A 24,733-nucleotide genomic window follows, 5' to 3' on the forward strand; every position below is an offset into this window, starting at 1 on the left:
GTGAACAAAGAGAGAGTATAATTGGTTGAACAAAATCTTAACCCTTTGCACTCGGATGTTGAGTGGATAATGAGAAAAAAGGAAGTGAGTGCAAAGGGTTAAGGATGGTGAATGAGATGAGATCTAGTATATGAGAGGAAGGGTATAGTTAGAAAAGGTAAGCGCTGTCTCTTGGGATGGGGTAAGTAGTAGAAGGAGGAGATGTCAGATTTGGATAAAGTTTCAGGGACATATTTTCAGCCTTTTTATGTTTCTGTGTAGAATTCTAGACTTTTTTTTTATTTCCTTCCTAGAGCTTGAATTTTCTATTCAGCTATGTCTAATATACTGTAAACTCACCTATTGAGTCTTTAGTTTCAGTAATATTTTTCATGTTTAAGAGTTTGATTTTTTCCAAATGCACTGTGTTCCTCACCCCCTGCAGATGTTCTAAAGATAGTCTTTTATTTCTTAAAATCTCAATTTTAAACATAGCCTCATTACAGTCCTTCTGAAAATCCCACTATAAAGTCTGTTTGGGTGTCTTTCTGTTGTCTATTTCTGCTGTTCTCACTCATGGTGCCTTGGATCTCTGTGTGCCTAGTTATTTGCTGTCATTACCCTGGTGGTGGTTCTCTGAAGCCCGGAATGAATAGATTATCTTCAGAAAGTTTTATAACTGCTTCATGGCTTCAGTTTCCCAAGCCCACCCAGGCTATGTGTACGTAGAGTGTAAATCTGCGTGAGGCGTGGTGTATAGCCACGACTTTTCAGACTTTTTCTCTTCTGTTTTCTTCCCCAACTTCCATTCTTCTACCCTTTTTTTTTTCTTCTACTGCTCTGCCCACTGCCAAGATAGCTTTATTTATAGTCCTCCTGGCATATAAAGACTTCCAAATAAGATCAAGAAACTGAAGCTGTATATATAAGAAATCTATTTGTATCTCTCTCCTAAGTCAACTGGAATTGTTAAAAATCTTTTTTTATTGCTAATTGGTAGGCTAGGTTAAGTAAATAAAAGTTTTCTACATAGTAATCAGACTACTATTCCTCCCTAATTTATTCAGTGATGTTTGAACACAATGATGTGAGTATCATTACATTAATTACGCAGGAGAATGAGTCTGATTTCCATAGAAAAGCTTCAGTTTACATACAGTGTTTTATAAATTGGTTGATTTTTAAAATTTGGTCTTGTATCCAGTGACCTTGATAATTCACTTATTGGTTCCTTATTTGTTGTTTTGTTTGAGCATTTTTTATAAATGTAATTATCTACAAATAGAAATGCTTTACCTTTTACTTTTCAACCATTATGACTTACTTTTTTTTACTTCACTTACCTCCAATATGAGTGTTAAATAAAAGTGGTGATAGTATAAATTTTGGGTTTTTTTTCTCATATTTAGGGAAGTATTTGATTTTTCAACATTTAGTATAATTGAACAAACTGTTATATGTAGAGTTTTTTGTGGATAATCTTGATCAGATTAAATTCTCTTCTGTTTCTAATTTACTGAGTTTTATCACAAATCGTTGAGTATTATAAAATATTGTTTCTGTTTCTATTGAAATGATTATATGTTTTGTTTCCTTTGTTCTGTTATTATATTGAATTATAGTGACTTATTTTTGCATTTTATGTATTTATCTTTTTTATATATTGCTGGACATTGAAATTATTTTTAGACCAATGGCTTTTTTTCCTCTTACTTTGTTTATTGAGTGAGAATTCACATACCATAATATTCACCCTCTTAAAGTATACAACTAAATGATTTTTAGTATATTTACAGAGTTATGCAACTAGAACATTTCTGTCGCCCCAAAAAGAAATCCCATAGCCATTAGTAGTCACTTTCTGTTCTCCTTTCTACCAGTCTCTGGCAACTACAAATCTACTTCCTATTTTTATGGATTTGCCTACCTAGACGTTTCATATAATGGAATTACACAATTTGTGACCTTTTTTTCATTGATTTAGCATAATGTTTTCAAGGTTCATCCATATCGCAGCATGAGTCAATACTTCATTCTTTTTTTCTTTTTTTGAATATTGTTCATCTGAATAATATTATATGGAAGTGCTACATTTTGTTTTTACTTTCATCACTTGAAAATTTGAGTTGTTTCCACCTTTTGCTATGTAGTATTTTTGTTTCTATATTTGTAGGAGATTTCAGTGTAAAATATTCATATTTTGATATGTCCTTTTCAGATTTTGGTATCAGAGTTATTATGGTTATCTAATAAAATGAGTTGGGAATTGTATCTTCTTTTTATTAAATATATTCTCAGGAAGAGTTAGTCTAAGATGGATGTTTGGAAGAACATACCAGTGAATTTTTTTAAGTATTTGGAAGAATTTACCAGCAAGCCATCTGAGTCTAGTTTTCTTTGTGGATAGATTTTGATTAGGGATTCAGCTTTTTTGACACAGGACTATTCATAAATTGCATTTTTTCTTTATTTAATGTTGAGAAATTATATTTTTCAAAGAATTTGTCCATTTTATTTAAGTTGTCAAATTTATGGGCATCATCTATAGTGATGTCTCCTTTGTTATTTCTTATATTAGTATTTGTAATTTCTGCTTTTATTCTTTTCCTTACCAGTCTTGCTAGATGTATATTACATTTATTTATTTTGTTTATTTTTAATATTTATTTTTTAATTGACACGTAATTGTACATATTCATGGGGTACAGTGTGATATTTTGATACAAGTATACAATTTGTAATGATCAAATCAAGGTAATTAGCATATCTATTGCTTCAAACATTTATCGTTTCTTTGTATTGAGAACATTCAAAATCCACTCTTCTAGCTATTTGAAAATATGCAGTAAATCATTGTTTATTATATTCACTCTGTGGTGCTATTAACGGAAAACAAAAACAAACTCTGTAAAATAATTTTAAAGAGATTTATTCTGAGCAAATTTGAGGATCATGACCCGGAGCCTTGCCTTGAGCAAGTGGACTTGCTGTGGCTGTGTTACAGTTTGGTTTTATGCCTTTCAGGGAGACAGGGGTTCAGGTGAAGTCTTAAATCAATACGTGGGAGACAGACGTTGGTTTGGCCTGAAAAGGTGGGCCATCTCGAAGGAGGGGCTTACAGGTTATAGGTGGGTTTAAAGATTCTTTGACTTGTGATTGGTTAAAGACTTGAAGCTTTGTCTAAAGGCTTGGAATGTTTTAACATAGCTGTTTATCAGAGATAAGCCAGCAGACATATATTTATTGTATAAATTGAGGACCTGCAGGTTTGTCTTGCATACCTTTAGGCCTGTTAATAGTTTACAAAGCATGTCCCCAAGAAGGGAGGGGGACATGATGAGGCACTTCTGACCTCTCTCCTCCTGGAGGGCAATTTAGTTTTAGGATATTCCTTTGGCCACAAGGGAGTCCATTCAGTCAGCCAGTGTGTGTGGGGGTGAGCCTTAAGATTTTATTTTTGTTCACAGTGCTATAGAACACTAGAATTTATTCCTTCTACTTAGTTGTGATTTTTGTATCCATTAACCAACTTCTGGCTATCCCTCCCTCCACCTCCCTTGCCTAGACTCTAGAAACCACTTTTCTATTCTCTACTTCTATGAGATCAACTTTTTTGGCTTCTAATATGAGTGAGAACATGCAGTATTTATCTTTCTGTGCCTGGCTTATTTCACTTAACGTAATATTCTCCAAGCTCATCCATGTTGCTGCAAATGACAGAATTTTGTTCTTTTTTTAAAAAAATCACTAATTAGTATTCTATTGTGTATGTACCACATTTTCTTTATCCATTCATCTGTTCATGAACACTTAGCTTGATTCCATATCTGGCTATTGTGAATAGTGCTACAATAAACATGGGAATGCAGCTATCTTCTTCGACATGAATTTCCTTTCCTTTGCATATATACCCAATAGTGGAATTGCTGGGTCCTATGGTACTTCTGTTTTTAGTGTTTTGAGGAACCTTCATGCTGTTTGCATAGTTGTACTAATTTACGTTCACACCAACAATGTGCAAGATTTAACCTTTCTCTTCGTCCTCATTAACATTTATTTTTTGTATTTATATTATATTTTTTTAGAGAACCACTTTTTGGCTCCTTGATATTCTCTATTGAATGCCTGTTTTCTATTTCACTGGTGTCTGTTCTTATTTTTATTTCCCTCTTTCTACCTTCTTGGCATTTAAGTTGCTGTTCTCTTTCTAACTTCTTGAGTTGTAAGCCTAGACAATTTATTTTCAAACTTTCTTTCTTTAATATATGCATTTATTTATATGCAAAAAGCTATGTATTTTAAGTACTGCTTTAGCTGTATTCTACAAATTTTTTATGCCATTTTTTATTTTTAGTTAATTTTTTGAATTTCCATTGTGACTAGTTCTTTGACCTATATTTAGAAGTCTGGTTTTTTTTTTTTTGATTGCCAAACTTTTGGGAATTTCTTAGTTTTTTTTTTGTTGTTGTTGTTCTGTTGTTGATCTTTGGTTTAATTTTTCTGTGACCAGAGAATTACCTTATGATTCGGTCCTTGGAAACTTGTTGAGATTGGTCTGTGGTTCAACACATCATCTATTTTGGTTAAATGGTCTATGTACATTCAAAAAGAAGTATATTTTGCAGTTGTTGAATATGGTTTTCTGTGTATATCAATTAGATCCAGTTGGTAAATCATGTTTTTAAATTTTTGTATATCTGTGCGATTTTATTTATTCTCTATTTGTTCTATCAATTATAAAGAGAGGTATGATAAAAATCTGCTCTTTTAATTGTGGATTTGTATTTTCCCCTTTTATTTCTGTTAATTTGTTTTATATATTTTGAATCTCTTGTTAGATATATTTAGATTTAGGATTGTTTTGTTTTCCTATTGAATTGGCCCTTTCAGCATTACAAAATGCTCTGCTTATTTCTTATAATACTGTAGACTTAAAAATTACTTTATCAAATATTAACCTAGCCACACCAGCTTTTTTTTGGGAGACTAGAGAGGTGTTCAAGATATGTTTTTTCTATCCTTATAGTTTGTGTTCTTTTATTTAAAACTATGATTTAATAATTATTAAAGGAAGCCCGGAAGCCCTTCCTTCAGTATTTCTTATAATATGTATCTATTGACAGTGAATTATGTCAGCCTTTGTGGGTCTAAAAACATCTTTATTATTTTTGTCTTTTTTTTTAAAGGATATTTTTCATGGGTATACAATTCTAGGTTGCTAGATCCTATCCTACCTCCCCTACCTACCCACCCCTGCTTCTCACCCCTCAGCACTTTCAACACAGAATGGAGACTATCAGTTTTATTGTTCTTTTCGGTGTATGTCTTTTCTCTGACTGCTTTTAAGATTTTCCTTTATCCATTGTTTTTAGCAATTTGACAATGGTGTGCCTAAGTGTGATTTTCTTTGCATTTTCCTGCTTGAAGTTCCCTGAGTTTCTTGAATCTCTAAGTTGATTTCTTTCTTTACTTTTGGAAAATTATCAGTAATTATCTCTTCGTAAATTGCTTTTGTTCCATTCTTTTTTGTCTTTCTGGGATTCCAATTATATGAATATGAGGTCCACTTGACTGTATTCCATATATCTCATATTCTCTGTTTTGTTCATTCCATTCTTGTTTCTCTGTGATTGAATTTGGATAGTTTTTTTCTTGGGCTGGCTGCAAGTTTATGAAACCTGTGTCTTATTTTACTCTTAAAAACCATATGAGAAGGTCTTAATTTCATATACTAAATATTTATTTTTCAGTTCCAGAATGTCTACTTGGTTCCTTTTTTGTGGATTATGTTGAAGATTATATCTTTTTATACGTTTTATTAATCTCCACATCTATTTCAGGTGCTTGCCTCCTAACTGTAATATCTGAAGTATCTGTGAGTCTGCCTAATTTTCTGGTTTTCTTTCGATTATCTGTCAGCCACATTATTTTGCATCTTTTGATGTCTCTTGTTTATTTTATGCCACAAAACTAGACTAACATTGGATGTTAAAGAACAGTTATTTTCTTTCAAATGAGGTTACTTTCTTCCAGAACGGTCTGCTTTTTGTTGAGGTAGACAGGGTGAGATATTGATTATCTCAGTCCAATCAGGGATTAAGCAGACCCCTCCTTCTATTGCGATTCTCTCTTCTCAACACTGGGAGACTGTGGGAAATTTTCTCTTCCCATTTGGCCTAATCTCCCTATCCTTTTTTTAGTGCCCCAACTTTGAGCAGACATAACATTGGGAAAACTGGCAATATTCTAAGCTGTCATTCCAACCCATGCAGACATCTAAAGCTCTACTAGTTTCTTGTTTCCTTTAGTAGAGTTCCTCTGCTTAAACCTAGCTCCATCCTTAGTCATGCCCAAACTCTGCCAATACTCTCATGGAAGAGCATGCCAGTGATCTGAGTTCACCTTGGAAGTGCTCTTCTTCAGATTTCTAGTGCATCTAGTCCTCGTTTCCTCCATAGTTCTCTTATATTAATCTAGTCTTTGAAGGAAGAGAGAGCAACGGTGTGCTCCTGTTTAATATTTTACTTTAGGAAAGTAGAAGTCAGAAGTTTATCTTTATGAAAAGAAAAGGCGGATGATTTTAAGAGTGCTTATTTGTGTATATAGTGATGTTTTCAGTAGCTTTATCTGTGTTGTGTAATAATAGCCATACAGTTTTTTTTCCCTTTCTGATAATGAGCCTGTCTCTTAAATAATATCCTAGACCATTGAGTGGTAAGCAATGTCCCACAGACCAAATCCGACCCAATTCTTATTTTTGTATGACCTATGAACTAAGAATGGTTTTACATTTTTAAAAGGTTGAAAGAAAATAAAAAGGTTTTGTGACATATGGAAATTATGTGAAATTCACATTTCTGTGTTCAGAAATAAAGTTTTAACATAGCCATGCTCATGTATTTATGTGCTGCGTATGACTGCTTTCCTGCTGTAACAGTTGAGTAGTTGCAACAGAGATCCTGTGGCCCACAATGTGTAAGGTATTTACTATTAGACCCTTTATAGAAAAACTTTGCCTATTCTTACTTTAGACTATAGACTAAAGAATTTTTTATTTCTTATCACTAAGTGAAATTAAGTGAAAGATTAAAACCTTTTTATTCCAGAAGTTGTATAAATTTGAACTTAATAAAGTCCTAGCATTTTAGAGTTAGAGGGAACCTCAGAGATAACTACTTTCATCTGTTTATTTTGCAAATGAAGGAGATTTGAGAAAGATTTTAAAATTAAATTTACTGATTTTTGTTTTGTTAGAAGACAGACTCAGTAATATACTGATAGAGAAACTAATGATCTACCTCACTGAACAACTTGCAAAATTCATTTGTTTCTTATATTGCGGAAGTATTTGGTTTTCTTAAGCAGTGTATCTATTAAGAAAATTTATTTTTTGGAATTTTTAAAATAAATATTTAAAAATATTTAAGTCATATTAACAGCCTTTTACCTTTCATTATCAACCATAATTCTTTGAAATCTCATGGGTATGACGTTCTTTTTGTGAGAAGACTCAAAGTCTTACAGGACCAATTTAGACATTCTTCACTAAGTTTCTATTGATTTAGGAATCCTAAATCATCAGAAATTCCGAGGTGAATTTTTAATGAAGACTGGCTTCTTGAATTTCTTTTTTGTCTGTCCATCCTCAGATATCATGAAAAGTTTAAGCTTAGTTCTCAAATACAGTCATATAACGGGATGTTATATTACTAGAAATTAGCATGTTTATTTTCTAGTGTTGAATGCAGTTTTTTGTCAAATAATTTTCAACTTATTACTGGCACTTTTTGTTAACTTTACCTCTAAAACAAGCCAAATCAACAAAAAGCACAGTAAAAATTAATTTGTAATTAATGTGGGAAAAGCTGGTTCTTCAGATGGTCTATATTCAAGAATTGGTGGGTTCAGGTTCATTATAATTATTATAACCAATTAAATGCCACCATGCATAGACATAAATATTTTAGGAATGCATATAACGCCATTTGAAATTTAAAGAAGTCCATTAAAAATAACACAAAAACATTAGTCTGTAATTGGAAAAATTTAAGTCAGTGATAACTTAGTCTTTAGGAAATGTATCTGAATTTGAATTTATATATTCTGCTTCTCTGGAAGTTGATTTTTGAATAAACCTAAATGCTTTTCTAAATTATGTAGAAGAGGCTAACCTTTTAGCAGTTACATAATCCTTTTGCTCAAATAACTGAGTTTGTTCAACTAGTCTTTAATATAAAAGGTCAGTTTCCTAAACCCCCCATGAAAAATACTAACAGCTTGTTCATTTGATATTTATTGAACATCCATGATGTATCAGGTACTGATGCATGTGCTAAAAGTAGAAAGTTGAAATGGGCATTCTTCATGTTCTCACAATGCTTGTAGTTGAATAGTTGTGTAAGTGGGTATATCTATTTGTGTTTAGCATTTGACACTGTTCTCTTTACTTTTGTAGCATACCATCTTGGGGAAATCTCATCCATATACATGGTTTCCATTACCTCCTTTGTGCTAAAATCTGTGTAAGATAATCCCTTGTATAACTCCTTAATAGGCATTTTTGGTTAGATGTCCTTTAAATGTACTTGTGTATCTATGGATCTAACCTTGGGCCTCTGCTTGTTTTACTCTCTGAGTAAGGCATTTAGTGATAGCTCTGACCTTCACTGTTTTGTCCCCTTCCTGTCTTGTCCCTCTTACTGTCTCTTTCTCTCAAAGTACTATTGAGTTCTATGTCCCAGGCACTTTTCTGGAAAAAGAGGCTAGAGTAGTGAGCGAGAAAGACATGGCGTCTGCACTATTGGAGCTTACAGCTTGGTGAGGGAGTGATACATTAAACAAGAATCCCATACCTGTTAATAATTACAGTTATAGGTTACACAGTGAAACAAAAGTATACGATGAACTGAGAGTGTGTATCTGGGAAACTTAACGAGTCTGGGGAGTTAACCACTTTGGTGTGAGCGTCAACTATAGTCGACAGCCACAGATGAACACCACAGTGATTTTAGCTGTCAGCCGTGATGTGACTTTTCTAATTCTTCATTTATCAAAATAAAATTGTGAACATTTAAAAATAACGTAATGAAAACATATATGTACATGTTACCTATTCTGATTTACATTACAAGTGAAGCTGCCTGTAAAGTAAAACAAGCTTTCAGTACTTTAAAGCTTTCCTCATCACACAAGAGCAAAACAGATTTGTCGTCAATGCACAGCACAAACTATTGTGTGGACTATGAGTACCAGGTCATGGGCAAGGTTTCGGACTTTTTTGAATAAGTGATACTTATATTTGGACTTCAAAGATGAGTAAGCAGAAGATGTGGGAGAGAATTTCAGGCAGAGGGAAAACCTTTGTGAAAGCACTGATGGAGCTTGACAGTTTCATACAATTGAAAGGATATCCTTGTGGCTTCAGTGTGATGGACCAAGTGGAGAGAAATGCAAAATGAGGCAGGAGAAGTTGCTAGAGGTCAAGTTATTCGAAGAGGATCTTTTGAGCTGTATCAGTGCTTTTGGACTTTATCTTCAGAGAATTGAGAAGATACTGAGTTTTAAGTGGGGGAATTACCCACTGAGTGTGTGTTTTTAAAAGTTGACTTGGGTTCCTATGTGAAGAATGAATTGAAGTGGGGTAAATGTGGATGTATAGAAATGAGTTAAGTAGCTTTTGCACTCGTTCAGGCAAGAGATGGTGGTAACTCTGATTATTAGAATATCAGTGTGAAGATAATGTAGACAGATCCAAGAACTATTTATGTGATAAAATTGAAAAGATTTTTTGATTATTTTGATTTGAAGAGTGAAGCTGAAGGAAGTATCAACAATAAAATTTTAATATGCATGTTATTCCTGTCTATTTGTTGATATTTTGAACACAAACATCTTCAAAATCAAACCCATTTTTTTCCTTTAGCAAAGTAACTCTTTCTTCTAACTTCCCTCTTTTTATGATTAACATATCTACTTCCAAGTGACCTAGGCCTAAAACTTTTTTCTTTTGTCACTGCTCTCACTCAGTTAGTTACCAAGTTTTAAGGACTTGACCCTTTCAGCATGTAGGATAACAACTTCCTCTTTCTCCTCTTCCTCTTTTCTCCTTTTATCTTTATTACTGCTACTGCTGTAATCCTCTTGTTAAATCATTATACTGTACTTTTTATTCAAGTCTCTGAGCTCCTTGAGGGTAAGAGCTATCTTTTTCTTGTAGTATATTTGCTACTTAGCAGTGTGCATCTCAGCATGGAGAGCATAAAAAAATATTAAATGAAACAAAAATAAAATGTTTTCCTTGCCTCTTGTTTCTTCTACTATAATTCTTCTTTACCACATATTTTTTCTCTTTCTCAAAGTCATTCAGGGTTTTTTTTTTTGCTTAAAGATAATTTGGTCTTAGGGCTGTGAGGTTATGAAAAAGTGGCTGCTGTATACATAAAGTTAGTTGGTGGTTTTCCTATAGTAATTTAGTCAAATATGACGCTTAAGCCCCTTTGCACTGTAACCCTTACTACCACAAAGGGCATGCAAACGGAGCTGATACTAATATTTATTGATCAATCCCCACTGTTGAATAAAGTTTAAAAGACTTTGATGCATTTTTTAACATTTTAAATTTATAAAAGTTTTTGCAGAATTCAAATTTTTATTATTTATCATTTAATATATATTTCTTAGCTCTCCTATATTGTGTATTTTCTCATTAGTTACCTCATGTTATTAATAGTATCTTATATGTGTATATAGAGTATATCATTTCATAGAAAGGGTTTATAAGAAAAATATCCAAGTGTCTGTTTTGAAAATACCTATTTGTGATAAGCTTTGTATGTCCTGATATGAATGTTCATAATTATTTTTCATTTCTAAAAAAATTTTTAGGAATAAGAAAATTTTGAATAAGAAGAAATTGAAAAGAAAACAGAAGAGCAAATCAAAAGTGAAGACAAGAAGCAAGGTAAAGTTGTTGGTAATTTATAGGGAATAAAGACTTTTTCATATAGTGATTTGAATAAAAATAGCAAGATTCAAAAGATATTATGACTATAGTTAGCAAACCATTTTATTTCTATCAGCTGAAGTAATTTTGTAAAAGCCCTTTATTATTTGGTTCCACTATTAGTTTCATCTTTATTTTGGGGTGTTTCTTGACCAATAGCCTAGAAGTTAATATCTGTCTGGGTGTTGAAAAGTATTTATTCTTCTTGTCTTTGATCAGTCCTCTTGGGGGAAGATACTCATTTCTCTTTTCTTTTTTCACTCTGACTACAGGTACTAGAAACTGAGTAAAATTGGCTTGTGAGTTGGGACTTAGATTTGGGTTCGTTAGGTGCTTTTCTTGCCATGAATATGTTTCTTGACTCTTGGTGTGTCTATATTGTTCTGAGCTTCTTTTGAAGTTGATAGCTGTGCAAAAGAGAAGGCAATATGAAATATTTAAACTAGGTGGGATCTTAGAGATCAAAGATCTTTTTTTTTTCACCTAATGCAGAAATCTCTGTGAAATCCATCTGTTTTTTTTTTTTTCTTAAACATTTTCAATGACCAGAGCCCACTTTATGTTACAGAGTCTGTTTTTCTACCGAATAGCAGTACTAAGAAACCAAGATAGGAGGAAGAGAATAGTCATAACTATGGTTTGTGAATAACTCTACTTGGGGTTAAAGAAACAATAGCTGGGCCTGTATATCACCTGCAGAGGGCATTGTTTCCTGCCTTTTTAAAGTAGTGTTCTTGCTGTTGTAACTGAGAGAAATCTACTTAAAAAGTAGTAAACCTAAAATAAGATAAAAGGATGGAGGGATAGAATTTATTTAGTGACTCTTGACACAGCTGGATCCAGGGATTAAATAATGTCATTAAATCTGTGTCTTCATCTCTTGTTTCTGCTTTCTTCTTTGTGTGTGGGCTTATTGCCTATGGTTACAGATTGAGACTACTGGCAGCTTCATTTTCTTTGAGCAAGAGGCACCCTGTTCTGTTAGTTCAAGCAGAAAGTCTTGGGTAGGATGTTTTATTTACCTGCGTTATTCACTTTGGCCAAGGAGATGGGATGTTTTGATGGGTTAGACTGAGTTATATTTTTTTGACCCTGTGATGATGTTGGATGAGCACCCTGATGAGAAGACTACATGGAATGGGGCAGGAGTGGTTACCCTAAGGAAAGTATTGCTGGGCAGGCAGATAAGTAATTTCTGTTTACTATATCACTTCTCATTACTTCTGCTTTGGGGATAGAAGAGAGAAGTGGAGAGTATTCTTAATATACAAAAACCTCCAACAAATACTCATTCAGATTTCCAGCCTCTATTCCTTTTCCACATTTTGATGCTACATGCAAAGTTATAGTATTGGAATATTGAAGGCTTTTTAAGTCCTTTTAAGGTTTCATTTGGTGATTTTCTTAAAGTGGTGGCATATGATATCCAGGAAGAGGTGGAAAATCGGTCTTTTGTTCTCTTCAATTAAGTCTCTATTAATAGCTTTGTATCCTTAGTAATTCACCTTTTCTTCTCTTGTTCTCAGTATGTATATCCTCTTTTTAGGAGTAGCTTGTGATAAGAGTTGATATAAATAAATTCATTCATTCATCCCTTAGACATTAATTGCATGCTGAGTATGTGCAGGCATTATATTTATTATGCTGGATGTTTGGAATACAAAGATGAGTAAGAATCATTTCTTGTGTATGAGGATATAAAATAATAAAATGGTGGTGTTAATTTCTTTGGCATTTATTACTATTTCCAGATTATTTTTCATCTCCCTCTTTTTTAAAGTTATTTTTAAAATGCCATTTAACCACACTACTTCATATCCTTCTTTATTGCTGTCATTGACCCCTCTGTTTCTCCTTATTCATCAGCCATCTTCTTTATTTAATTTTTTTCTTATCCAGGTTAGATACCACAGTCTATCTTTGTAGAAAAACTCTTGCTTAATCTACTGTGTTAATTCCCTATGGCTCCTGGAACAAATTACATAAACTTGGTGGCTTAAAACAACACAAGCCATCTTATAGCTCTGAAAGTTTCAAGTCCAAAATGGATTTCACTAGGCCAAAATCAAGGCTGTATTCCATCTGTAGGCCTATGGGAATCAATTTCCTTGCCTTTCCACCTTCTAGAGGCTGCTAGAATTCCTTGGGTTTTGGCCCTCTCCTATCTTCAAAGCCAGTAGTGAGTGGCTGAATTTTTTCATGCTTCTGAAACTTTTCTGTTGTTTCTTCTCTTTCTCTGACTGTCCTGCCTCCTTCTTTTCACTTATAGGGACCTTTGGGATTATATTGGGCCCATCTAGATAATCTAGCATACTCTCTCCATCTCAAAATTCTTAGTTTAATCACATCTGCAAAGTCCCTTTTGCCATGTAAGGTCACATACTCACAGGTTCTAAGGATTAGCATACAGATGTTTTTGGAGACCATTCTGCCTGCTATGTGCCCCTTGTGTATTTATTGTACTCATCTGATGAAACTCAGTCTTTTATGAATCTAGCTGTTTTCTCTTTCCCTGTAGCTGATTTCCATGTGCTGCTAAAGGAAGTTAAATAAGAGTTAATGATAATGATACATGCTCATAATCATTAATCACAAATAGACCTTCTATAGCCAGACTGTCTTATTATTTTTTCTGGTCAGTAGTTCTTCCATTTTCTCCTTTGATTATTTCAAACTTGGCCATTTTCCTCAAACCTTTGATAAATCCTATCCTGAAGCATATGACTTCACTTTCTTATAGGAGAAATCAAATCCATCACTCAGAAAACTTCCTCAATATCTTTATACTAAATGTGTCAGTCTTAGGTCAGGTTCCTGAACAGCAGAGCCTGAGATATGTATTTAAAATGTGCAATTCAGTGAGTTTTGAAGGCACCATATCACTTCACTTTCTTACAGGAGAAATCAAATCCATTACTCAGAAAACTTCCTCAATATCATGATACCAAATGTGTCAGTCTTAGGTCAGATTCCTTGATAGCAGAGCCTGAGATAGGGATTTAAAGTGTACAGTTCAGTGAGTTTTGAAAGATGATATGCACACGTGAAACCACAACTGCAGTCAAGATTCAGAACATTTCCATCATCTCTAAGTGTTTTCTCATCCTTTGCTGCATTTTATCCCTGGCTCTAGATAACCACAGATGTATTTTCTGTCATTGTAGATTAGTCTTCATTTTCTAGAATTTCATATAAATGTGATCATATTGTATGCTTTTGTATCTGGCTTCTTTCTCTTAGCATAATGATGTGTGTTCATGTTGTATATATGAATAGTTCATTCCATTTTTTTGCTGATTGATATCTCATTGTGTAGATATATAACAATTTGTTGATCCACTCAACTGTTGATGGACATCTTGGTGTTGTTTCCAGGTTTTGGCCATTTCAGATAAAGCTGCTGTGAATGTTTCTATACCAGTCTTAGTGTGGATATATATTTTCATTTTTTTTTGGGTGAAGATTGAGGAGTGCAATGGTTAGGCCATATTTCTTTTGGTGATTTGGTGATTTGACAGAAGGAGTCATAAGGCTCAAAAGCAATTTATACTCACAGCTAAGATTTATTACCACAAAAGATACAGATTAAGCAGTGGGAAAAAAATATACGTATTGGTGTTGTATAGGGAGTTATGGCACAGGCTTCCTAATTCTTCCTTGACTGAGCACAGAGAACATACTTTCTCTCTGGCAGTGAACTACAGGGAAATGTGTGGAATGTCTCTGTTCAGGTTGAGCCTTAGTGTCTGAGACTTTTTGTGGGTCTGGTCACTTAAACATATCCTTTTAAGCCACCAGTCATGGTAAGTGAAACTCAGGTGCACATCATCAATCTTGATGTTTGTGCAAAGCGATCTGATAGTCCAGGAGGCATGGTCCATTGCTCCAGGTGTTTATAACAAAATCATCAGTAACTACCATAAAGAAAACTCTAAACATCCGCATTTCTGAAGGTTAGCCAAGGATCATTCATAGAAATACCAGGAGTAACAATTAGGCTTGCAGTGTTAACTTTTTCCTCACAGGTGGCATGAAAAATGTATGCTTAGCTTTTTAAGAAACTGAAAAACTCTTTTCCAAAGTGGTGGTCTCATTTTATAGTTCCACCCAGTATTGTATGAAAATCTGGTTGTTTTACATCTTTGCAAACACATGATATTAGCTTTTTATTTATTTTTATTTTTATTTTATTTTATATTTTTTTGAGACGGAGTCTTGTTTTGTTGCCCAGGTTAGAGTGAGTGCCGTGGCATCAGCCTAGCTCACAGCAACCTCAAACTCCTGGGCTTAAGCGATCCTGCTGCCTTAGTCTCCCGAGTAGCTGGGACTACAGGCATGCGCCACCATGCCTGGCTAATTTTTTCTATATATATTAGTTGACTAATTAATTTCTTTCTATTTATAGTAGAGACGGGGTCTCGCTCTTGCTCTGGCTGGTTTCGAACTCCTGACCTCGAGCAATCCGCCTACCTTGGCCTCCCAGAGTGCTAGTATTACAGGCGTGAGCCACCGTGCCCTGCTGCTTTTTATTATCTTAGTCATTCTATTAATTATTTATGGGTTTCTCACTGTGATTTTAGCTTGCTTTTCTCTAATGATGTGAACATCTTTTCATGTCCCTTTGGCATTCATATTTTTTATTGTGAAGTGTCTATTCAGATCTTGCTTCCTTATTTTTATTATTATTTGTCTTCTCAATATTGAATTGCCAGATTTCTTTATGTATTGTAGATACAAGTCCTTTTTCAGATATCTGTATTCCAAATAATTTCTATGGCTTACTTTTGGAGAAGAATGGCCGTTTTAATGATATTGAATTTTTTAACCTATGAACATGGTATATCTATTTATTTAAGTCTTCTTTAATTTCACTCAGCATTGTTTTTTAGTTTTCAGTGTATAGGGCTTACACATATTTTATTAAATTTATTTATAATTATTTTATATTTTGCTATGTTATTGTAAATGCTGTTTTTTTAAAAAATTGTTTTGAGATGATTTCGGTGTGAATGCAGTTGTAAGAAGTAATTTAGAGATAGCCTATATACCCTTCATACATTTATCCCCATGTATAGCCATACAAGCTATACATCTTATATAGCTGTAGTACAGCATCACAACCAAGAAGTCAACATTGATACAGCCTATCAGTCTTATTCAGATTTCACTAGTTTTACATATACTTAATTTATGTGTATATGTTTGTGTGCTCTAAGTTCTGTGTAATTTTATCACATGTGTAGGTCCATGTAACCATTACCACCATCAGTATATACAACAATTCCATCACAAGGATCCTTTATGCTACCCTTTTAGCTACAGTCATCTCTCTTTCCTACCTTTTCCTTAACCTCTGGCAACCACTAATCTGTTCTCCATTTCTATAATTTTGCCATTTCAAGAATGTTATATAAATGGAGTTGTTCGGTATGTAATCTTTTGGGATTGGCTTTCTTCCCCTCACTTGGCATAATTCCTTTGAGATTCATCCAAATTGTTGCATATATCAATAGTTCATTCCTTTTTATTGCTGACTGAGCATTTCATGGTATGGATGTACCACAGTTTGTTTAACCATTTATCCATTAAAAGAAATCTGGGGTCTAGGGACTGGGCACGGTGGCTCAGGCCTGTAATCTCAGTACTTTGGGAAGCCAAGGTGGGAGGATTGTTTGAGGCCAGGAGTTTGAGACCAGCCCGGGCAACATAGCAACATAACGAGATCTCGTCTCTACAAAAAAAAAAAAAAAAAAGAGCTGGGCATAGTGGCATGCACTTCTAGTTCTAGCTACTCGGGAGGCTAAGGCAGGAGGATGGCTTGAGCCCAGGAAATTTGAGGCTCCAGTGAGCTATGAGCATGTCACAGCTCTCCAGCGTGGGCGACAAAGCAAGACCCTGTATCTAAAAACCAAACAAACAGAAATCTTGGCTGCTTCTAGTTTTTGGCTATTTTAAAATAAAGCTGCTATGAACATTAATGTACTGGTTTTTGTGTGAATATAAATTTTTATTTCTTGGGTATAAATGTCCAAGGGTACAGTTGTTGGATTATATTGTATGCATGTGTTTAGTTTTGTAAGAAATTGCCATACTTTTTTTCCAGAGTGGCCTTACCATTCTATATGACTATCAGCAGTATATAAGTGATCCAGTTTCTTCTTATCCTCACCAGCATCTGGTGGTGTCACCATTTATTTTAGCCATTCTGATAGGTGTGTACTATATCTTGTTTTATTTTAATTTGCATTTTCCCATTAGCTAATGTGTTAAACTTCTTTTCATGTGCTTATTTGCCTTCTTTGTAACTTTTTCAGAAATGTGTCTGTCTTTTGCATATTTGCTAATTGGATTCTTTGTTTTACTGTTGAGTTTTGAGAATTATTTATATATTATGGATACTCATCCTCTTTTGGATATGTGGTTTGCAAATATTTTCCTCAGTCTATGACATTAATGCTATTAAAAATTATATATTTTGTTCATTCCTAGTAAATGGATGTACATTCATTTTTATATACTAAACTTGTATACTTTGACTTTGCTACATCCTCATATTATTTGGTAGCTTTTTGGCAGATTCCTTAAGATTCTCTACATGTCTTCTGTAAATAAAGACATTTCTTTTCTACAAGATACTGTTTCTTTTCTAACTCTGCCTTTTTTCTCTTTTTCTTGGCCTATTGCACTGTATAGGGTATCTAGTACAATGTTGAATTGAGTTGCTGAGCGTAGATAAGTTTGCCTTGCCTTATTCACAATCTTGTAAGACATTCAGTCTATTATGTTGGCTGTGGGTATTTCATAGATACCCTTTATCAGGTTGAGAAAATTCCCTTCTATTCCTAATTTACTCAGACTTTTTTTAAAATCATGAATTGGTATTGAATTTTTGTCAAATTCTTTTTCTGTGTTTATTTGCAGTATTTTATGTTTTTTCTTTATTATTTTTATTTGGATGGGAAATTACACTGATTGCTTTTCTACTGTTATGCATAAATTGTCCTAGGTTAAACCCCAGTTGGTCCTGATATATATATATTTTAATATATTGTTGGATTTGGGTTGCTAATATGTGCTTATTTTTAGTATCTCTGAAGGACTTAAGTTGTATGCCAATTTAACTTTAATATAGTTTGTATTTAACAAGAGTATTTCTTTTTTTCCTATTTATGAAAGAAGGATAGAATTTTAGGATCAAGTGTTTTTGGTACTTGAGGTATCATTTTATTTATTGTAGATACTTCCTCAACATATTCTTAATTGTTGGAACTTGAGTTTGTAAAATATCTTAAAACAATTCTTTATAATGTGGATGTTGATCTTGAAAGTGTGGTTGCAGTCTGATGAATAAAATACTAGGCACAAAAGAGAGATTGTGTAGTTTTAACACATTACCAACCATATGATTTTTAGCCTTTATTGATACTGATAGCTAAGAGAGAACTTAGAGAAGCATATGTTAATAATCTGCAGTTTTCTTGGAATTACTCTTATTTGATGAATGAGAGTGAAGTGAGAAGAATTGATGAAAATTAAGGGTTTTATTTTTGAAGTCCTAATTTCTGTGTAAACTCCTATATCTACTTTTTAAAGAATTCAAAATGTAATTCAAGATTTGTATTAGGCCATGGAGGCTGTACAGTATAACTGGTATCCCTTAGAAAGGCAGCAAATTAATTTCCTTTGATACTATGCTCTAGCAATTAAGCCTTGTTGGCTCTATTTCTATCATGGGGATAAAAGGATATTTCTAAGTTCTTTGCCTATCTCTTTTTGGCCCTTGTTAGGTTGGTTATTGCTATGTTACTCAAAAAATAGTGAAGTGTGGTAGAAAGGGTACTAGAAATTGAGGTCATAGATTTAGACTTATCTTTGCTATATCACTTATGTGACTTTTGCAACTTGGTTAGTCTGTTTAATTTTTACTTTTTTTTTTTTTTTTTTTTTTTTGAGACAGAGTCTCGCTTTGTTGTCCAGGCTAGAGTGAGTGCCGTGGCGTCAGCCTAGCTCACAGCAACCTCAAACTCCTGGGCTCAAGCAATCCTTCTGCCTCAGCCTCCCGAGTAGCTGGGACTACAGGCATGAGCCACCATGCCCGGCTAATTTTTTATATATATATATCAGTTGGCCAATTAGTTTCTTTCTATTTATAGTAGAGACGGGGTCTCGCTCTTGCTCAGGCTGGTTTTGAACTCCTGACCTTGAGCAATCCGCCCGCCTCGGCCTCCCAAGAGCTAGGATTACAGGCGTGAGCCACCGCGCCCGGCCTAATTTTTACTTTTTATTTAAAATGGGATGGGGAAATGATGATGGGGAAAAATATGAAATTGAAATATTCTATCTTGTATTTCAGTCTGAAAACTTGGAGAATACAGTAATCATACCAGATATCAAACTACATAGCAATCCTTCTGCTTTCAATATTTACTGCAATGTACGCCATTGTGTTCTGGAATGGCAGAAAAAGGAAATATCCTTGGCAGCCGCATCTAAGAACTCCGTGCAGAGTGGAGAATCAGATAGTGATGAAGAGGAGGAATCCAAAGAGCCCCCTATCAAGCTTCCAAAGGTAAGCCACTGAGTTCTATTTAGATGCATAAGCTACTGGTGTTCTGGCCATAAGACATACATATATGCATTGCTAAAATACCTTGCTTTTTGTAAACTGGCGCACTAAAAATTACACGGCTTATGGGTAAAATAGGTTTGGAGCAGACCAGGAAAACTTTATGCACTTTATAACTAGAGTGCTAACAAAGTCAATAATTAGTAACTCAATGGGGAGTACTTGGAAAGCCCAGGCAGGGAGATCAGTGGGTTGGAGTCTGTTACTGGGGTTATTAAAAATGTACAAAAGCAGTAGAGTGGAAATGCTGGCATAGAGGCATTGATCCCTGGCAGTTGACAGTGGAGCTCTAATCCAGTAGGCTGACAGTGAGGTAGGTATGAGAGAGTACAAACTGCTACAAGCCAAGACCGCTGGAAAGCTGAGGCTGCTCCCCATTGGGGAGGGAGCCCCAGATGTAGGCATACATTTTTATTTTTCTTGAAATAGAACTGGAATGGGTATGCAGTAGTGGTCTGAGAGCCTTTTCCTTTTCTACCTGATCTTATAATTGTACTCTTGATATTCTGGCTTCCCTTGCTTAGGAAAAAAAATCACATATAAATCAACCCAACTTCTACAATATTCTGATATCACTCCCTTATTTAAAGAAGCATGTAAGCTAATTGGCATTATAAAAACATGCACTGTAGAACAAACTATTCTTTTTTTTTTATTTTTTTTTTTCATTTTTTTAACATACCAAACATCTGTTTCATAAACTATTCTTAATGTACTCTGTTCTGTTTTAGTGTGGAGGTATTTCAAAACTGTAGTGTTAATTTTATATATAATTATTTTTTCTATATTGTAGGTGTATTTCTAACAAAAGAAGAGGTGAAAATATAGACATATTTTTAAAGTGTTACTTTTATGTGATTCTTGCATATTATTTTTTTCTAAATATAGACATGTTTAAAAATGATTCCTTTATTATAAATAATTCCTACATATTGCCTTTTTTCTAATCTGATATCTTAAAAGTATGCTTTGAAAACTTGTATACATGCATGAGACATCATGTAAACATTTTACTACTAGGAAATAGCAGCATAGATGGATCCTATGTTCCTGGTCTGATTTCTCTTGCACATCTTGTGATGGCTGGTTAGTCATAAGTGCACCACCACCCTTAATCATACTGTCAGGTTTTCCTCACCTTATTCTCAGCATATGACTTGCTATATATTTCATAGGGTATTAAAGGTTTTGTGGACTTTCTCAGCTTCTTAATCAGCCATCTTCAAGTTATCTTTATCTCCTCCTGTTTCAGAGCAGTACCCTTCTCCTTATTCCCTCTGTCTCCAGTGTCTTAACTACACCTACTTTGTTAGCTTCTTTCTTTAACCTAAAACAAACATGCTTATTTTTTCCACAGAAGGTCCTCCAGGTGGAAGATCATGGTCTCTGATTGTCATTTCTTATGCTTATTTAGGAGAGATTGAGGTGGGAAAACACAGTTAAGTTAGATGTAGGGCTCTGTAATTTACTTTTAGTCAAAATACCAGTCTGTGTATGTGTGAGTCACACTGTACTATAGTAATCAAGTTGCTTAAGTTCTATATTGGGAGGGGAAAAAAGGCCCAGAGAAATCTTTTACACAAGTATACAGATTTTGAACAGTAAACTCTAATTCAAATTAAAAGATATGCATAATCAAGAACAACAGGTTCTTAAGCTATTTGAAAACATCAGGATAAATGAGTATTAAAGAAATAAAAACTGGAGGGGTAACAGTGCTTGGCCAAAATGATGATTAAGTTTAGTTCTGCGCATACTGATTTTGAGGGAAATGTGAAATATCCAGTGTGTACTATCTAGGGCTGAAGTTCAAAGGAAAGGTGCCAGCTAAGAATGTAGATTTGTGAGTTATCACTCTATGAGTACAAGTTGAAACAGAATTCTTTGAGAGACAGGAAGGGGTGGTATCAAGAACACTGAAAAAACAAATTAGCTTTGACAAATTAAAAGAACATTTTTTTCCTGAGGTGGAAGAGAAGGGAATAAGTTGGTGGGAGTGGTAGATAAATTTGCACATTCGAAGATAGGAACTTAGGCCTTTCACACTGACACTTTCTGAGAAGCAGAATTCTTCCTCCTCTTCTTCTTCCTCCCTCCCTCTTCCTCCTTTTACTTCACTGTTTCCTCCCTTCTTCTCCCTTCCTCTAGATTTTAAATTTTCTGTTGTTTGTAAATATTATCTCTACTAAATATTTGCTTTATACAATTTTAAAAAGCAATGTTACTATAGAGTTCACGCTACAATAATATATAAACCCAATTTTGATTTCTTTTTGAGCTTTTCAAATGTATTCTGTAAGTATTGGAACTGATTCTAGGACTTTTAATAGAACAAGATACAATTTTTAATGGCAAAAGTTTACTGTTAAATATAAAGGTGATACAATTAAACTTTTATATTTACACTTATTAGTGACATAATAAAGAAACTTTTGGAAATATATGATTTGAGGAGAGCAAAATAAAACCTTGAAAGACTCGTTATATCATTTTTCTTTTTGGTCAGATATGTTTTTTTGTTTGTTTGTTTGTTTTTGAGACAGAGTCTCGCTTTGTTGCCCAGGCTAGAGTGAGTGCCGTGGCATCAGCCTCGCTCACAGCAACCTCAAACTCCTGGGCTCAAGGGATCCTCCTGCCTCAGCCTCCCAAGTAGCTGGGACTACAGGCATGCGCCACCATGCCTGGCTAGTTTTTTCTATATATGTTAGTTGGCCAATTAATTTCTTTCTATTTATAGTAGAGACGGGGTCTCGCTCTTGCTCTGGCTGGTCTCGAACTCCTGACCTCGAGCAATCCGCCCGCCTCGGCCTCCCAGAGTGCTAGGATTACAGGCGTGAGCCACCGCGCCAGGCCTGGTCAGATATGTTTTTATCTCAATTTTCCCAGCATTAACATTGGATTGGCTATATTAGGTAGTTATTTGGGCTTTGTGTTCCTTCTTCTTCCAAGTAAAATAGCTTTCAGAATCTAGTTATTCGAAAGCAATAGCAAAGGTAAAATTCAGTAAATTTACAAAAACTATTTCTGAAGAGAAGTGGAAAGCTATATGTTGGGTGCTTAGTTATGGTTCATCATTCAGAGTATTGAGGCTTAGTGTGTTATCTTATTATAATTAATTATTCTATTTAAAAGTCATAATTATTAATTTGCTAATTATAATGGCAATACATATTCATTATAATAATTTGAAAAATACAGAACAATTTTTATAATAAGGAAATCGAAATTAGAAATATTTTTGAAATCCCATTAGCCAAAAATATCTAATATAAACATTTTTGTTTCTTTTCTGTTTTTTCTATGCACACATTAAAAATATAACTATTTCTACACAAATGAAATGACACTGTAATTACAGTACAATTTTTTTCTCCTATACTTTTTCTAATATTGAGAGACGAAGGAAGTATGTGTTTTCAAGACTATAAGATAGGCTTTAAACTGTAAAGTTGATTTTGAAAGTATTCATACTTTTCATTAAATACTCAGTTACACAACAGAAAAAGACATTTAAGAACATGTTTGGTATTTCTGTTCAATATTTCAGAGCTAAATATTAATAATTCTTTAATAGTTGGAAAACTTGAGGTTGATTTTTATTTTGTATATTGAATGCATATTATGATTCTGGAAATGATTAGTTTTCTCATTTATTAAACAAAAAGTCTACAATGGATCAAGGTATTGATAATTAGTGAGAATCTACAATGTTTAATTTAGATGAGTAAATCTCTGTTGTGGTCATTATGGCTAAAGTTTTATGGGTTTGTCTCACTAGAACCAGCTAGCACCCTGTTCCTAGGCAGCCTACCTGAGTTGCCTATTGTCATACATTTGTTACTAAGAACTTACCAGAGATCAGGAACCTGTACATTAAGCAGCCTTACTGTTTCTGGCAAGGTTCAATAATTATTACTATAGGAAACTTACTTACATAAATGAACACATTTAAAAATGTCATCTGTGAAGAATCTCCTTGGAATTATGCAAAGTCATAGTTGGTAGTAGAGTAAGCAATCTTAAAGAATGACAGAATATAGTAGTCTCCCATTAGCCTGAGAATAGAGCCCCATATTTTATACCTAGGAGATCATTGTCTTCAGATTTCTGTTTTCTGTAAGTACATAAGTAGATGGAAATCTTGGACAGTATGTTTTTATTTTCTAGTCCATTCCAGGGAAAGAAACTATGTCAAATGAAAAAAATTCATAGCTTAGTATATTTAATCAATTAAAACTCTATGCAAGCTCTTCTGTAATATTAGCTTTAATCAAGCCTGCTAGAATTTTAGATAACTTTTCTAAAGACAATCCTACAAGTTATTTTGACTTCTCAGTTATATCTATATTTTTCAGAAACCTTACAAATGATCATCAGAACTGCAATTGACTTGCCTGCAACTGATTTGACCCTTGCCTGGAAAATGTATTTCTGAGATGCAGTGGTAAAGCACACAACTGAGTGAATAGTAAATATTTATTGTGTGCCCATCACATGCTAGGAGGTGGGCTAGGCATGGGAGATTAAGCCATTTAAGACATGTTCCTTGTTAATAAGGAGACCACAGTATAGTTGGGAAAATAGAAATAAAAATAGTCAGTTATACCACTATAAGGTAATAAATGCCATAAAAGAGGTCTGGACTGGGTAAGAATTATTTACATGGCTCAGTTACCCTATTACATTATAAGCTGTACAGGACAAGGTCTGGTATACCTTCATATCTCCTATAGTGAGTTGCACAAAATAAGTACTTAAGAGATATTTATGTAATATATAAATTAATGCAAAAATTTCAGCAGAGAGAATATTCTTCCACTGTTGTGTCCAATAGAATTAATGCTTTGAGGTGTCTCTCCCAAGTAGTCTTATTTTAACTTTTTCTGTTGTTTCTCCAAATAATTTACTTTTAATAACTTCTGACGAGATCTTATGAATGTGGTTCTGTCAAATATTGACATTGACTGAGAAATGGAATTTCATTGTCTCTTGTTTTATCAAGAGACATACCTTTATTCTGAAGGTATGTCCTTATACCAGTTCATTACAATTTGCTGTCTTAGTCTTTAGTTACAGATTTATTTCTTTTGCTAGATACTGAGTCAGATTTTTCTTGGTCCTGATGA

At 33.9% G+C, this 24,733-nt stretch overlaps 1 protein-coding gene across 11 annotated transcripts in view; it reads left to right on the forward strand.

Moving 5' to 3' along the window:
* The window catches only part of MYCBP2 (MYC binding protein 2), a 261,302-nt gene that overhangs the window by 22,445 nt on the left and 214,124 nt on the right, over positions 1-24,733 (forward strand). For 10 of the 11 annotated variants that reach the window (XM_076009352.1, XM_076009354.1, XM_076009358.1 and 7 more), the window contains exons 2-3: positions 10,864-10,939; positions 19,335-19,550. In XM_076009352.1, the coding sequence (XP_075865467.1) occupies positions 10,864-10,939; positions 19,335-19,550 (292 nt within the window). Of the gene's footprint in view, positions 1-10,863; positions 10,940-19,334; positions 19,551-23,973; positions 24,076-24,733 lie in introns of those variants that run through there. The other variant, XM_076009361.1, reaches the window with a different exon arrangement.

This window comes from Microcebus murinus, chromosome 13 (assembly GCF_040939455.1).
Source record: "Microcebus murinus isolate Inina chromosome 13, M.murinus_Inina_mat1.0, whole genome shotgun sequence".
NCBI classification, from domain to species: domain Eukaryota; kingdom Metazoa; phylum Chordata; class Mammalia; order Primates; family Cheirogaleidae; genus Microcebus; species Microcebus murinus.